Below are 15236 nucleotides of genomic sequence, written 5' to 3' on the forward strand. Positions count from 1 at the left end.
TAGAGCATGTCTAACAGGACCCTCAAAAACCCCAACCTTCAAACCGACTTTGAGGGTTGAGAAATTGTCGTTTTGAGGGCCGAAAATCTCTGGCGCAGATCAGTGCCCTCAAACCAACCCTCAAAACAGAAGGTTTGAGGGCACTGATCTACGCCCCGGCCTTCAAACCCTCAAAACTGGACAACATGTATTTCAACCAACTTTCATACAACAAACATAACCATAATCAACAACAAATAATTGTTCTAGTTATGATTACAACATCAAATAATTGTTTCAAGCTCACAACAATCATTCTACTTAGTACAACAATGTTTGAATCAAATAGTACATAGAAAAGTAAAACAAATATCCATTACAACAATGTTTGTATCACAAATAGGACATGGAATGAATCAAATAGGCCATCATTAGCGACGGTCAAGCAGCTGCCAGTGGTGCTCGACCAGATCATTGCGGAGCTGGGTATGAGTGTTGGCATTTTCAATATCCCGATGTGTTTGAAGAAAAGCTTGAATGCGATCCGGGTTCCTCTCCGGTTGCACTCGGGTACCAACATTGTCATAGAAACATGGCAAGTTTAACCCCCTCTCATCCTCGAGTATCATGTTGTGGAGAATGACACAACACTTCATGATGTTGACAAGGGTTTTCTTGTCCCTAAAACGAGCTGGACCCCGAACAATGGCAAATCTTGCTTGCAAAACACCGAAAGCTCTCTCAATATCTTTGCGGGCTGATTCTTGTGCCCTCGTGAAATTGGCTTCTTTTTGGGATAAGGGCATCCCTCTCCTCTCTTTAATGGACTTCACAAGTGTTGCCCACTCGGGATAAATGCCATCGGTGAGATAGTATCCCATTGTGTACTCATTGTCCATGACCTTGTAATTGCAAGTTGGAGCATCACCTGAAACTAGTCTTGCAAATAAAGGGGACCTTTGAAGCACATTTATGTCATTGAGTGTTCCAGGCAAACCAAAATATGCATGCCAAATCCATAAGTCTTGTGATGCCATGGCTTCAAGCACAATGGTAGGATCATGGCTTTTACCGCAATACATTCCATGCCATGCCTTTGGGCAATTTTTCCATTTCCAATGCATGCAATCTAGACTACCAAGCATGCTCGGCCATCCCCTTTTTTCATTTATCTCCATCAACCTCTTTGTATCTTCCTCATTGGGAGCCCGAAGATACCAATCACCATACAACCGGATGACCATCTTGGCAAACCTACGCACGGACTCGGTGGTAGTATCTTGGCCAATGCGAAGATACTCGTCACAGTAGTCCGTGGGTATGCCATAGGCGAGCACCCGCATTGCAGCCTATATCTTCTGGTATGCACTAAATCCCATGGCACCGGCAGCATTTCTACGGCGTGTGAAATAATGCGAGTTGGCCTCGCAATCTTTCACAATTCTCTCAAACAAAGTACGGCGCATGTGGTACCTTCTACGGAAGAGGCGAGGTGGGTATGTCGGTACCTCGGCAAAGTAGTCTTGCATGAGTTGCTCGTGGCCGAGTGCACGGTTCCTCTCGATGCAAATGCGCCCTATCTGCGACCCCCTCCTCTGGTCCAGCAACTTCTTGCGATCCTCAAGATCTTTCACGGTGAGAATGACGACCATAATCTCCGTGTCATCGTCTTCTATCATCTCCTCAATGTCTGAATCGTCCGAAGACGACGAATCGGAAAAATACGACAACTCCATCTATTGTCAAAACATCAAACAACAATCAAACAACAATTAAACAACATTAAGGAAACAAAAAAAAGAAAAAAACAACTTACCAAGGCCGACGGCGGGGCGAAGGCGAGGTTGGGCGGAGGCGGCGGACGGCAACGCGGCGGGGAGGGACTCGGGGACGGGCTTGAGGCGGGGAGGGCGGCGGGGCGGCTGCGGGAGGCGGAGACGGGCCGGAGGCGGGGACGCGAGGACGGGATCGAGGCGGGGCGGCGGGGGACGGGCTCGGGAAGCGGGCTCGGGACAGCAGGGCAGCAGCGGGAGGCGGGCGGACGAGGGAGCTCGGAGGCGGCGCGGTGGGGAGGCGGGGCGGAGGCGAGCTCGGGCGGCGTGCGATGGGGGCGAGAGGGCGGAGGCGGAGGTCGGCGACGCGGCGGGGAGGCGGGCCGGCGGTGGTGGCGGCCGGCACCGGCGGATCGAGGGGCGGAGGAGGAGGAAGGAGGAGGCGGGAGGAAATTTCCTCCCCGTGCGTGCGTTGACCGTGTGAGGGCTTCGGCCTGGGAAATTGCCTGCAACCCTCACTGCTGCAGGTTGGCATCGGACTTGAGGGTTCGGCCTGCAAAAAAAAATTGAGGGTTTACAGTTTTGAGGGCTCTGATCTGCGCCCGTTTTTCTACTCAGCACTCAAACTGGCAGTTATTTTGAGGGTTTGACCAGTTTGAGGGCTCTGTTAGACATGCTCTTAGCTGTTGATCGCCGCTTGCCACCAACGCCCATGAGGCTACCCCTGGTCGGCATATGAATATCCTGGGATGACCTTTCTCGTCGGAGATTGCGGCGACAAGGTTATTTCCCTGGCACACCACTAGTTTCCGCATCGATGGCAGGCTAGGGAGCACCATGGTGGTAATAGTGGAGAAAGGGCTCACCAGCGTCATGCCGCCATCATGGCGTTGGAACACGAGCCACTCGCCGCAGGAGCTCTGCGCGTGCGTCCTTCTGTGGCCGCTGAGATTGATCGGAGGCAGAGGCTGGAACGCGGAGCCAGACAAGCTATAGAAAGTCCGGTCAGGTAGCGTGATCCAAGGAAACTATGGCGGCAGGACGGGGTCGTGCCGCACGGCCGAGCGCCACTCCCGGCACACGGCGCCGAAGCGGACGCGGTCGACTTGGCAAGGGAGGCGGCGAGATCCCCCGGGAGGCTAGACCAGGATCTCTCCTTGTCTTGTACAACATGTCGGCGTCGCACGCGACTACGTGACAGCTTACGTGCGTTCGTCATCGATCCGATGTCGCGGTAACAGAGGCAAAACCCTGGCTTCCCGATCCGAACCCTAAATCCAGTATATACGAACAACACCCAACTCGCAGCCCAGCCCAGCCCACTCTGCACCAACACGGCCCACTGGAGCTCCTTCCAAAATTAGGAAGTCCAATACAGCCCGCCCAGCAAATGGACTGCCAGTGGCGACTGGCCAACCAGTGGGGAAAAAGGTTCAAAGGAGTAGTAGTCTCTACTCAGACCGTGCGACGAGACCGGGGGGATCGGGATCGGCGGCGATGGCGGCGGCGGCGGCGCGGGACGGGGAGGCGAGGCGGGCGCACGCGGCGATGGTGGGGGCGCAGTTCATCAACGCGGGGTACCACGTCGTCGCGAAGCAGGCGCTCAACGTCGGCGTCAACCGCGTCGTCTTCTGCGTCTTCCGCGACCTCCTCGCCCTCTCCGTCCTCGTCCCCATCGCCTTCTTCCGCCACCGCGGCTCGCCCGCCCAGGCGCGGCCGCCGCCGGTCACGCGGCGCCTTCTCCTCTCCTTCTTCCTCCTCGGGCTCACGGGGTAAGCCACCCACCCGCTCGCTCGCTCGGCGTCAGACTGACTGATCGGCTGAAGCAATGCCGCTTCCCTGCTTACGAATTTCGTTCTGTGACGCGCCTGTGTGTTCTTCATGTAGCATCTTCGGGAACCAGCTGCTCTTCTTGGTCGGCCTCGGCTACACCAATCCCACCTACGCCGCCGCCATTCAACCGTCCGTTCCCGTCTTCACCTTCATCCTGGCCCTCGTCATGGGGTCAGTCTCACTCGCCCCCTAAAAATATTCAGAGGTTTCACATTTCTCTTTGTTCTCCATTTTAAGATTTTTGCCTGTTCCAGCACTGAAACGGCGAGATTGGGCACACATGAGGGCCGGGCCAAGGTTGGTGGCACCATCGTCTGTGTGCTTGGCGCTGTTCTTATGGTGCTGTACAGAGGAGCAGCTGTGTTTGGTGGCAGCGAGCTCGACCTTGATGTTAATCGAGTCATCACCGAAATGCTGCAGCCAGAGCCAGTGTCTTCTTGGTTCGTTGCGTTTGGGTTGGAAAAGTGGCACATTGGAGTTCTGTGCTTGATTGGGAACTGCCTCTGCATGGCAACTTATCTTGCTTTGCAGGTATTTGTGGTTTTCAGGCTTTTGTTACACTCTATTCCTTATGAGCTTTGATGCTAGTCAATTAGGACACCTCAAACTTTAGTTTTCTATCAAGCATATTCATGGAACAGTTCTGAAATCCTCTCTAAGTTAGATCGGTAATCTAGAACGACTTAAGATTGTATCAAATTTATTGAGATTTGAGAGCATTCTACTTTAATGAACATTTCAGTTTTAACAATTTTTAGTTTCTTTTCCTACAAACGACACATTCTATTTGCTATATGAGTATGACCAACTGGCAACTGCGATACTGAATTTGGTCTGTTAGTTTTGCGAATTGTTAAAAGAAGATTTGTCATGGGCTAAGCAATTGTACCCTTGTATATTCATAGGAGGGGTTGCACGTGTCTGACATTGTTAGAATAACTGTATGATTGTGTGTATTGGATTTTATTGAAGTATCTTGATATTGTGCCCTCAGTGCTGAAGCTTATGATAGAACCAATGTTCTGCAATTCGTTGTGCTTTCTCATTTGTTATACTTATCATGTTCATGTGTTGTTTCAGGCTCCGATTTTGGTGAAGTACCCCTGTAGTTTGTCATTGACAGCATACTCATACTTTTTTGGAGCTCTTTTAATGGTCATCTCAGGAGTGTTTTCAACAACTAATAAAGAAGATTGGACTTTGACTCAGTCTGAGTTTGCTGCTGCTGTATATGCTGTAAGCTCTTAGATGTTTGTAGAGTGTTCCTTTTGTCATGGCTTACACTATTACATCATTATATGCTCTCACATGTAAGTGATTATGTATCTGTTGGTGCTGCTTAATTTGTTCTGAGGTTGTTGCATCCCATTTATGGAACCATGAATTGAAATTGTACAGCTATATGTAGTACTATGGAGGAGATATTGGTTGCAATTATACTAATTTGTGTAGGCCATAAAATAAATAGTTGACACATGCCACCATAAAAATTTATTCTCAAATTCTCTTACTTTCTCCCAAATTTCAGGGAGTTGTTGCATCTGCTCTTAATTATGGTATATTGACATGGTCCAACAAAATTCTGGGTCCTGCTATGGTGGCACTATATAATCCCCTCCAGCCAGTGCTCTCTGCTCTCTTGTCGGTGCTTTTTCTTGGAAGTCCAGTTTACTTCGGAAGGTAATAGTTTATCACACGTTGTACTCTTTAATGGACTTGGCCTTTTCCTTTTTACATTCTCTTTTATGTGAAAGATACTGTTCCCAACCTCTGCTACTTACATGTTAGCAGTTATCATATACAACAACATATGGTGTTTGCACATTGATGCCTTACTCGATTTGACTATCTGATAATCCGATAGATAAATAGTCCATGTTTCTAACATCAATGGATAAAGTACTTTCTTTTTCTTCCTAGAAGTTAATGTTTATCATTACGTTTGATCTGAAATATAATCCGCTATGTTTTGCTTGCAGTATTATTGGAGGGCTTCTAATCGTCTCTGGTTTATACCTTGTCACCTGGGCCAGACGTACAGAGAAGCTGAATGGCACTGGAATATCTTATGTAAAAGTCGCAGCGGAACCACATGAAGATGCTTCTCAAGTTGTAAAAGGCAGAAACTTGAGCCCCAGATCCTCTATATCCCTTTCTAGAGTGTGGAATGTGCCACATGAATCTTGAGACGTTGGCGGACGGAGATATCCAACTTATTTTGGCATCTCCTTGTTGAGAATATATATACAAAATGCATTAGAATTTAGAAAGAGAATTGCTGAAGAGAAGATTTTAGTGAAGATTGGTGGTAGTCATATATATCCGCTTATAAATCATACTTATAACTTTCCCAGTAACACTGTAGGTAATTAGGCACAAGAGACGCCATGTTCATTCAGGTTTGCGACAATATGATAGCACTGAGGATATTGAACTGATGATCCTTGTACCAAATGCATAGCCAGCTCCACCGGCTTACTGTATATCCTGTTAAATCCCAATCCTTGCATATTTATTAACTCTGTAATCATTGGGGTCATGCTTGTGAAAGTTAGGCGAGAAAAAGGGAAAAGTTCAGTAGAGCAGGTGCGCTCTGCGCACTTGCACTTTGTTTGATTTTGTTTTTTTTGTATCTTTCAAGTTATTTATTATTTCTATTTTATTTTTTTACAAGTCACTCAAAAATAACAAATAGAATGGAGGAAAAATAGTTTGCAATTTTTCTGCAATTTTAAATTTCAAATTATTTTAAAATTCAAAATAAATTCTTTTAAAAAATATATACATAATGAAATAAAAAATTCGAAATATTTTTCCTACATTCTAGTGGTTATGTTTAGGTGATCTGGAAAATATCAAGTTCAAAAATTGTGTGGTGTGAGAGATACAAAAATAAGAAGAAAAGAGCTAGCACGGATATTGATGCAATATAGACGGTGTAGATAGGGGTGCGCACTGAGCACCTGCTCTGAAAATCCACTCTCGCGAGAAAAATTTATGTGCATCTGTGAAGTTCTTGCAGTTCATACCTTACGAGCTGACAATTCTGGAAGCATGTTTTCTGATGTAGGTATGTTCTATCAATAATTGTTCTTGTAGAACTGTAAAGGGTATTGCCCGACAATGGAATACAAAGTATATACATCACCTATTTCTCCTATGTGTATGTCATGGAATCCTATTCATGACCTATTTCATGCAGCATATTGCTGGTGTATTGTACATCACGCGTGTGATCAATGGAAGCATCGGACGCGTCGGTGTGTTTCTGATGATCAATGGTGCTGCTGTGATCGGAGCTCGGCCTGCGTGACGAACAGGCCGTGGAAGCCGTAGGGGACACGGGAGGGCAGCTGCACCTCTGCGACGATGTCCAGCTCGGGCGTCCGCGCGTCCATCACCACGAACCGGTTGTCGCCAGTGCCCTCGTCGTGCACGTAGCATACCACGTAGCCGTCGTCCTCGTTGCCGTTGCCCTCGACGTCGTCGGGGACGAAGAACGGCTCCCCGGCGAAGCACCCAGGCCCGAAGTCCCGTCGCGCCACGGTGCAGTCGCCCTCGCCGGCAAGATCAAAGTCGAGCTTGGCCACCCCGCCGATCTTTGGCATGGGGTCGCCCACACCGAAGTAGCCGTAGCGGTTGCGGCGGCCTAGGCAGCCTGGGTTGATCACGCCGAAGTCGAGGTTCCCCGCCGAGAGCGGCGTGCGCGTGACGTTGCCGGTGCGGAGGTTGATGCGCACCAGCTCCACGGAGGCGTGAACCAGCTCCATGCGCTCGAGCGCGTGCTCGATGGACAGGATGTTGGGCGCCACCATCACGATCTCCTCGCCGCCGGCCTCCTCCCACGCGTTCACCGAGTGCATCATGTTGAACCCCGGCACCTCGAACCACCGCATCTCCGACTCGTCCGCGGCGTACTTGGGGATCACGCCGAGCCGGGGCACCATGCCGGAGTCCGCGCCCACGGGCGCGCCGCCGCCCACCACCATGCCCATCGGGTTCATCACGATCTGTATCTCCGGGAATATCGCGTACCGCTCCGTGACGGCGAAGTCGTGCAGGAAGGACGGCTGCTTGACGGAGAAGATGGGCACGTCGGCGCCCTTGTTCCCGGCCGGGTCGAACCGGAAGTAGGTGACGAAGGGAGGCATGGGGCCGTAGCGGAACGCGAAGAGCTCGCCGGTGATGGGGTCCTTCTTGGGGTGCGCGGTCATGCCCATGCTGAGGCGGCCGCCGAAGTCGCACCTTCCCTGCGTGGTGACCTCGCCGGTGGCCGGGTCGACGCGCACGGCGTACGGGAGGTCCGATTCGCCGAGCGCGTAGAGGCGGCCGCCGAAGACGGCCAGGCTGGTGTTGGCGAGCCCCACGCCCTCCACCGGGTTCATCTGGCCCGTCAGCACCCTGGCCGCCATAACGGCACCGCGCGCCATCCCGGCCATGCCGTGGAAGCCGGAGAAGACGTTGGGCAAGACCGGCTCGCCCGCGGCGCGCTCCACTAGGTACTTGTACGTCTGCACGTAGCGGGAGCAGAGGATGGGGTCCGAGTCGGACGTCGTCGGGAGGAGCAGGGAGTGCAGCATGCCGTCGCCGTCGAAGAGGTGGTGCGGCCCGCGCGGGAGGTGCTGCGGGTTGGGCCCGTTGCGAATGTAGGCGCCGCCGGCGAGGCAGCGCGGGATGGTGCCGCGCACGATGGGACAGGGCGTGGGCGGCAGCTCGTCCACCGGCGCGAAGTTGGCGGACAACACGTGCCGTGGGTCCACCGACGGCCGCAGCACCGGCGGGTCGACGAACGTGTTGATCGCCTCCTCCAGCGCGTTGCAGAACGCCACTGGCAGCGAGGCGGCAGGCCGGCGGCGAGGCCGAGACGACTGAACCTGCTGCCTCGGCGCGTCAGATGCCCTGCTTGTTCTCGCCGTAGCAACTCTTGTTGCAGTTGCATTGTTTGTCTTGCCAACGAAGTGCTCCTCTTGCTCTTGTTGCTCGACCTGCTTCGGCGGCGACGTCAGGACGGTGGCGGTGGCGGCAGCCGACGGCCGCGGCGACGACGTGCTCTTCTTCCTTCTGTAGCCGGAATTCGGTGCAGCAGCAGAAGAGGCAACAGGGGAGATGTACGAGAGCCTCCTTGATCTTGGAGCATGAACAGCATTGGTTTTGGATGGGTAGAGATCAGACATGCTGAAGTTAGATGTGACAAGTGCTCCCTCCATTTTCTGCAACCTGTAGATCAGTGCCTGTTTGGATTGCTAGTGGGCAAGTAACAGATTTTTTTTGCTGGAACTCAGGTGAGTAGCAAGTTCTGATACCAGCCCGCTTGCTACTGCCTTTGCTTGCTTTGTATGCTGTGGCTATTTATAGCTTCAGTAAAAGGCAAGCCTACTTGGTGAAAATATACATTTAGTGAAAGCTTGAGGATTTATGTGGACCGTAGGATTGCTACCGGAGAGACTGGCCAATGTGAATTTTCCGTATGTTCCATTTTTTTTTATCATAACTACAAACACTCGAATGAGTCGATTCATGGTTAAAAAAGCCCAGGAAAAAAAAGTTAGTAAGCATACTTTTTGTTCTTATTTGTAAGTCGAACTATTTTAATTTTGATCATCTTTATAGAAAAAATAAGTATAATACTATTATGACATGAGACTAGTATACTATGAAACTACATTTCAAAATGACTCTAGTGGTATTAATTTGATGGTATAAATATTACTACTTATTTTCTATAAAGTTGGTTAAACTTTAAAAAGTTTAACTTAGGACAAAAACTAATCGTACTTATTCTCCCTCGCGGAGGGAGTATATGGTAGAAATTTATGTGCAAAACAGAGGGTTAGAAAACACATGAATTTTGCAAACTTGGGTATTTGCTTCCTATCAATAGTAAAACACAAAATATCCTAATAGACATGATCAAATCAAAGTCAAACCACATGAAAAATGTACAAAATGTTATAATGGCACTAAAGACCCACTCTTTTTTTTGCGCATAAGACAATGGCATTAAAAGAAACAACGAACAGTACAAAGCATCCAAGAAAAATGAAATTACTACGAGATCCTTTAGAAGCCCTTCAACTTCAACCTCTAGACCGTGTCAACGGCGCACCGCCGCTGCCGATCCTTCCTGAGTCGGCTTGACGTTGTTGGTTGCGGACGGGAAGTCGCCGAACGAGTCAAGAAGACCACATCTGTTCTGAAGACGAAGAAGAAAGATGAACTGTCGCTGAAGCTCCTTGACGATCTGAAGATCCCCACAGCCAGACGAAAACCTCGAAGACGACACCACTCCCACAAGCCTCTCGACGTTGCCGCGGAGATGGGGTTGAAGCCGGGGAGACCTTATTGCACGAGGCGGCGCCACCACCACCTGAGTACCGCCGCTACAAACGGAGAACGGAAACCACAAAACAGGGGGTGGAGCCCTCCCGCCGACGAGGGCCGCGATCCACCGCACCCCATGGCCCGAAGGCCGTAGAGGCGGGGAAGATCGGCATCGGCACCGGCAGGAGGCGAGGAGTCCTGGTCGTCTTTCGGTGAGATGCGATCTCGTGCTTAGAATTTGACAAAGAAAATTTTCCTGTTCCATAATTCTTCCTCCACTTCTACTTCAAATGAAAGAGACCCTAAAGTTTTTGAGACAATGAATTAAAATCGTGACACACATTATGGATTAGAGATGGTACAAATTTTTCGGCATATTTTACAATTTCGATGTCTGTTGAGGCCTTTTCAGTACAAATCCTGCCAATTTGCATGCATGGTGTGCTGGCGTGGCTATGTATAGGCTTATTACCTATTGGTTAGCTGGGTCAATTTACATAGACTAATGAAGTGTTGAAGGAGTGGCCACGATGGGTAGATCATCCTATAATTTTTCCGATTTTTTTCATACAAGCGTGCGTACTGTGAAATTATCCAAACCATGATTGGGCAGGACAGGATAATGAACACCCATTTTTTCACCATGTTTCTCCAGTTTATCATCCTATTATTATTTGGAGGGGGACTGGGGGACCCACGGTCCATATCAGCCATCAATGCCTGGCCCCAGCCGGCACTCATCCATGGCTACTGCTTGCTTCCTCGTCCCCCATATCCTCCTTTCCGTTTGTACCTTCCTCGGAATATCAGGGAAGACTCCTATTTTTTACTACTATTTTTTACAAATTCACGAGAACTGATAGTGCACTCTGTCAAGTTGCAGCTCAGCAATATCTGCAGCAAATGCATTTGTATTTTGCGTTGCAGTTGTGAAGAAAAACAAAAGGGATCCATGGTCGCCTTTCGAAGGATTCTCGACACTTGGAAGAAAGGAAAGAGGGTTTCTTGGTGGCCTACTGGTTCAGAAGCGACGCAATCAGCTTCACATGATCACATCAGAATGCGTGCACGCAACTACACCAGTGTACGGCAAGATTCGTCAGGACCTGCATGACCACAGTTTGTTTCACAAGAATTCAGAATTAGCGCAGCATCATCAATCATGCTCTGATGCTCGCCTGCCACTTCCGCTTCCAACCATAGCAAAACTGAACCTAAGAAGCAACCCCGCCCCGATGTTGTCTGACGCGATCAATCAGTCTCATCGACCTCCGATAATATCTGCAACGATCTATGGATCAACCTGTGTACTCCTCCGGAAAATAATGCAGTGGATCGGCAAACTGAGGAGGACCACAGAACTACAGAAGCAGGCTCAGGCGACCGTAGAAAACTTGATCGCATCGGAAGCGAGTGGCAAGGACGGCCGGAGCCCGGGCCACCATCGGTGTCGCTCGCCGTCTCCCTCATGATTCACGCGCCACCATAAACCCTGAAATGGACGAGTCGATCGCGGATTGCCGTTGCTTCCACTCAATCCCAGCGCTTCCATTTTTAACTGCATTAGAATTCAGAGTAGAGCATATCTATACCCTGAATCCCTGATCCTGGTAAGATAGCCAGGTAATTTGGTAGGAGTACTGAGGGCGAGGGGATAACTGCAGCGACGGCGACGGCGACGCGGCAATATCAGCGTGTGCTAGAGTGCTGCTGCTACACATATATCTGGGTTGATCACCTACCGCAAGACCCACCTCTGGACTACGGGCACCGCCGATAGCTCGCGCGCGCTCGGCGACAGGAGGCTGTAAACATCGTGATGCTGCGTGCTTTGTTCACCAGCGATCTGCGAGGTGGGATTCATTCGCCGGTGCCCAGTTTCAGGCTGTTCTGGAGCTCAGGATCGGGACGGGACCCGATATTTCTCGGCGAAGCGTGAAGAGCCGGTTCGGTGGTGGGATGTTTTGTGATGAGGCCTTGCCTGGTTGCGTGCATGATATCAGGATAAGTTTGGTTCAATTTTGAACTGAAAGGCAGGCAAATTTGACCATTTGTTTCTCTGCCCCCTGATTATGATGCGCCACGTTTTGCAATCTCAACAACTCCAGAGTCTGACCAACTTGTGCGGGAACATCGCTGCTTAACTTGGGTGAGTTCCACTAATTGAAGGCAAGATGGAGGTAAAAAAAATGTCGTCAGAACTTCCAACTAAAATTGACAACATCAACACAAAAATCTGAAATAGGTCTTAACTTGCTTTGAACAACTGTTAGGCATGCGGATCAATTTTCTTAAAAGGGAACTGCTCCTCATTAACATGGATACAGACCTGAGCGTTTTCCAATATCCCCAGTGTCGCTGTGAAAAGAAAACTTAGGTTGTCGTGCTTTTGATCACAGGGTCTTGCTTCCTGTGTGCTGTTGGCGTTTGCTTCATTTGTGAGTGTGTGTTGGTGGCTCCATTAGTTAAAACTGTTAAAGTTGATTTGGTCCGGGTCGTTGCTTTTGTGTTTGCAAATATAAAAACCGACAAAAACGGCTGACGATGTATTTTCGTTATCTCCTGATAATGAAAATTCGATCCCTTGTGGGGATTGCTTGGAAAAAACATGGATACAGAGGATAGAAACTTTTGTTGATATTTTTAGTGTGTTGCTGAGAAATTTCCTGTAAAATATTTAGGCATTTCTTTGCATTTTGGTAGGTTGCGGAGAGAGGATTTGCAGCCTCTTATAGAGAGTATTCTGAGTAGGATTACTGGACGGAGAGGGGATGATCTGAAAAAGGACAGTAAATAAATAGGTATACCTAGGGCACTGCAGTTGATTTGCACGCAGTTGGCGATTTTTTTGTGGAGTGGTGAGTAGGGTAACCATAAGATACATTTGGCCAACTAGCAATCTGTTTGCATGAAAAAGGTTTTGGTGGAATGGAAATTCCCAATCTCCAAGATTTAACTAGTATTTATTTGATAGGGCCCTGGATCAAAAGATAGATCTGGGGAGGGATCACTGCGGAAGAAAGTGATTAACTCTAAATACAATATTACCTCCATTCCAATGAATAAGGCTTAAATTCTTTTTGACAAGTCAAAACATCTGAAGTTTGATCAAGTTTTTACAAAAAAAAAAATTAGCATGCAAAATACAAAATCAATATCATCAGATACAACATGAAATATATTTTCATATGATATTTATAGAATATCATAGTTGATGATATTTTTCTATAAGTTTGGTCAAACATTTGCTTAGCTTGACATTATTTTGAAAAAATATAAGCCTTATTAATTAGAACAGAGGTAGTACTAGGAGCCATAACATTTTGTCTTGTCAAGGTGTACATTTTGGAAAGGGGTCATGTGAGCAGCTAAAGCTGTTTTTTCTTTCAAAAAGGCGATTGAGACCCCCAACCTCTGCATCAAAAAGATGCATAAGGTTTTTATGTATATTTTATTCAACAAAGGTCTCATTAAAGCTGTGAAAGTAGGATATAGATGACATGTAGCTAATGGTAAATCTATTGAGTTTTAGGAGGATATCTGGTTTGGAAATTCCCCCTTAGCTACTCAATTCTGGGATACCTATTTTGTTTCAAACTAGCGAAATAGGACTACAAAAGGAGTTGTGGAACCTTCACTCAGGAATGAAGATCCAGTGGCAGGAAATCCTAGCCCAAGCTAGAAGTATAACCTTCTGATTTAGAAGACCAACTTATCTGGCAATATGAGTCAAAAGTAGTTTATTCCTCTAATTCTATGTAAGCAGTAGTGAACTTTAGACGGGTTAGAAAATCTATCTGTGTGGAATTTGAAAATCCAACCTAGGATACATGTTTTGCTATGGCTCTTCTCACGGAATAAAATTCTGACTAAAAATAATCTAAGAGCTAGAGGCATGCCAACACCTTTACGAGTGTGAGTTACGTAGTGAAATAGAAACTGTCAGTGATCTTCTTTTGAGTGAATTGTTGCAAAATTCCTTTGGGGTGATGTTTTTAAATATTTTTTGGAAACAAGGAAAAAGACTTACCATTTTCATTGATTAAGAAAGAGAGTTTTTAGAGGTCTTACAAACCGAATCTTGGCCAACGCCAAGAAACAAAATAAACATTAACATACTCTCGCGGTAAAAGATCACTCATCGCCTTTGCCCCCGGCAAGGCCTAGTAAGCTTCCTCATCTTTAAGTTTGGAAACTAGCATAGATGAGGTGATTGGGTAGTTTTGGAAGACTCACATATTCCGCTGTTTTAGGAGGCGCCCACGGCTTCCCAAGCACATGGTGGGCATGGGAGAGGTGGTGAGGCACAAGAATTGCATGTTGTAAGCCGACCTCATTGAGTAGCAACCATTGGTGGCGAGCTTCCACATAATTGAATCTTTGGTGACATGGTCTAAATGGACGATGTCAAAGCATCTCCGAAAATTTGGCAAATTGGGTAATGTGTTGGACCACCTTGTATGTTGATTTGTGAGACCCAAAAGGCATTACCCAAGGCTTTTGATACCGTGCTCTTCTTCTTCTTTGAGAGGCCGTAGATGAGAGGTACAACATCTTTCGGCCGCATTCCATTGGGCCAAGCGGACTCCCGAAAAAGGGTCTCCTTTCCATCTCCAATGCTAACAATCGTAGCCGCCACGAAGAGGTCATACACATGTGGCGTGCAAGGATTCCCAAACCCAACCCAAGCTTAAAAATCCTTTGTGCCTTCCAGCGGCCTGACATGCAATGACTTTGAGTGGATCACCACCTGAAAGAATTCTGCTGAAGGAACAGTTCATGGCAGCCACACGTAGCTGGAGCAGGGAGTACATAAAGACGCACCCTGAGTAAGATGCAGTCATCCATGTGGTGTTGTGAAGTTTTTGTTTCTGATCGTGGATCGCTTCTACGCGCGGCTTAAGTCTATTGCTGACACGCTAGCTTTTGAGATCGGCCGCGATCGGTCGTTTTGGTCTGGTTGTAAAAACTTGCTTGTGGCAGCTTGATAGTAAATGTTTTTGGATGCTTTTCTGTTTCTATTTAGTAGTTCGTGTAAGCTGAGACTTGGTTTGGTTTCATTAACGAAAATGGAGCCGGGAGCGGTCCATTTTTATCCAAGAAAAACATAACACAAGACGGGCACTAATTCGAACCACACAAACAAGAAAGGTAACTTCTGACGCGAATAGGAGCTAACTCAAACTCAACCGTACAGCTAGTGTCCCTAGCCTCTCGCAACATGTTTTTTTTCACATTTTATTACTCCGCACGTGTTTATTACATCCAAATTTTCGCTATAGAGAGGACATACGTGATTTCATCACGTTACCAGATGACATGCTGTTTCTG

At 48.0% G+C, this 15236-nt stretch overlaps 2 protein-coding genes across 2 annotated transcripts; one reads left to right on the forward strand and one right to left on the reverse strand.

The window, feature by feature from the left end:
* Positions 1-3167: 3167 nt before the first annotated feature.
* Positions 3168-6134, forward strand: LOC127306521 (WAT1-related protein At5g45370). Its single transcript, XM_051337170.2, has 6 exons — positions 3168-3523; positions 3639-3755; positions 3839-4115; positions 4665-4820; positions 5113-5264; positions 5564-6134. The coding sequence occupies exons 1-6, from the start codon at positions 3249-3251 to the stop codon at positions 5769-5771; spliced, it is 1185 nt and encodes a 394-aa protein (XP_051193130.1). The 5' UTR covers positions 3168-3248; the 3' UTR covers positions 5772-6134.
* Positions 6135-6641: 507 nt separating this feature from the next.
* On the reverse strand, positions 6642-8909 carry LOC127306520 (9-cis-epoxycarotenoid dioxygenase NCED1, chloroplastic). Its single transcript, XM_051337169.2, has one exon. It carries the CDS (start codon positions 8789-8791, stop codon positions 6860-6862), a length of 1932 nt encoding a protein of 643 aa, XP_051193129.1. The 5' UTR covers positions 8792-8909; the 3' UTR covers positions 6642-6859.
* Between the last annotated feature and the right edge of the window lie 6327 nt (positions 8910-15236).

Source organism: Lolium perenne, chromosome 6, assembly GCF_019359855.2.
Source record: "Lolium perenne isolate Kyuss_39 chromosome 6, Kyuss_2.0, whole genome shotgun sequence".
Classification (NCBI taxonomy): domain Eukaryota; kingdom Viridiplantae; phylum Streptophyta; class Magnoliopsida; order Poales; family Poaceae; genus Lolium; species Lolium perenne.

Bases quoted from the DNA above. Each gene is read 5' to 3' on its own strand.
- LOC127306521 (XM_051337170.2), top strand. From the start codon at position 3,249: ATGGCGGCGGCGGCGGCGCGGGACGGGGAGGCGAGGCGGGCGCACGCG. The intron at 4,821-5,112 runs GTAAGCTCTTAG...CCCAAATTTCAG, and splicing joins TTGCTGCTGCTGTATATGCT to GGAGTTGTTGCATCTGCTCT. The intron at 5,265-5,563 runs GTAATAGTTTAT...TTTTGCTTGCAG, and splicing joins AGTCCAGTTTACTTCGGAAG to TATTATTGGAGGGCTTCTAA.
- LOC127306520 (XM_051337169.2), bottom strand. From the start codon at position 8,791: ATGGAGGGAGCACTTGTCACATCTAACTTCAGCATGTCTGATCTCTAC.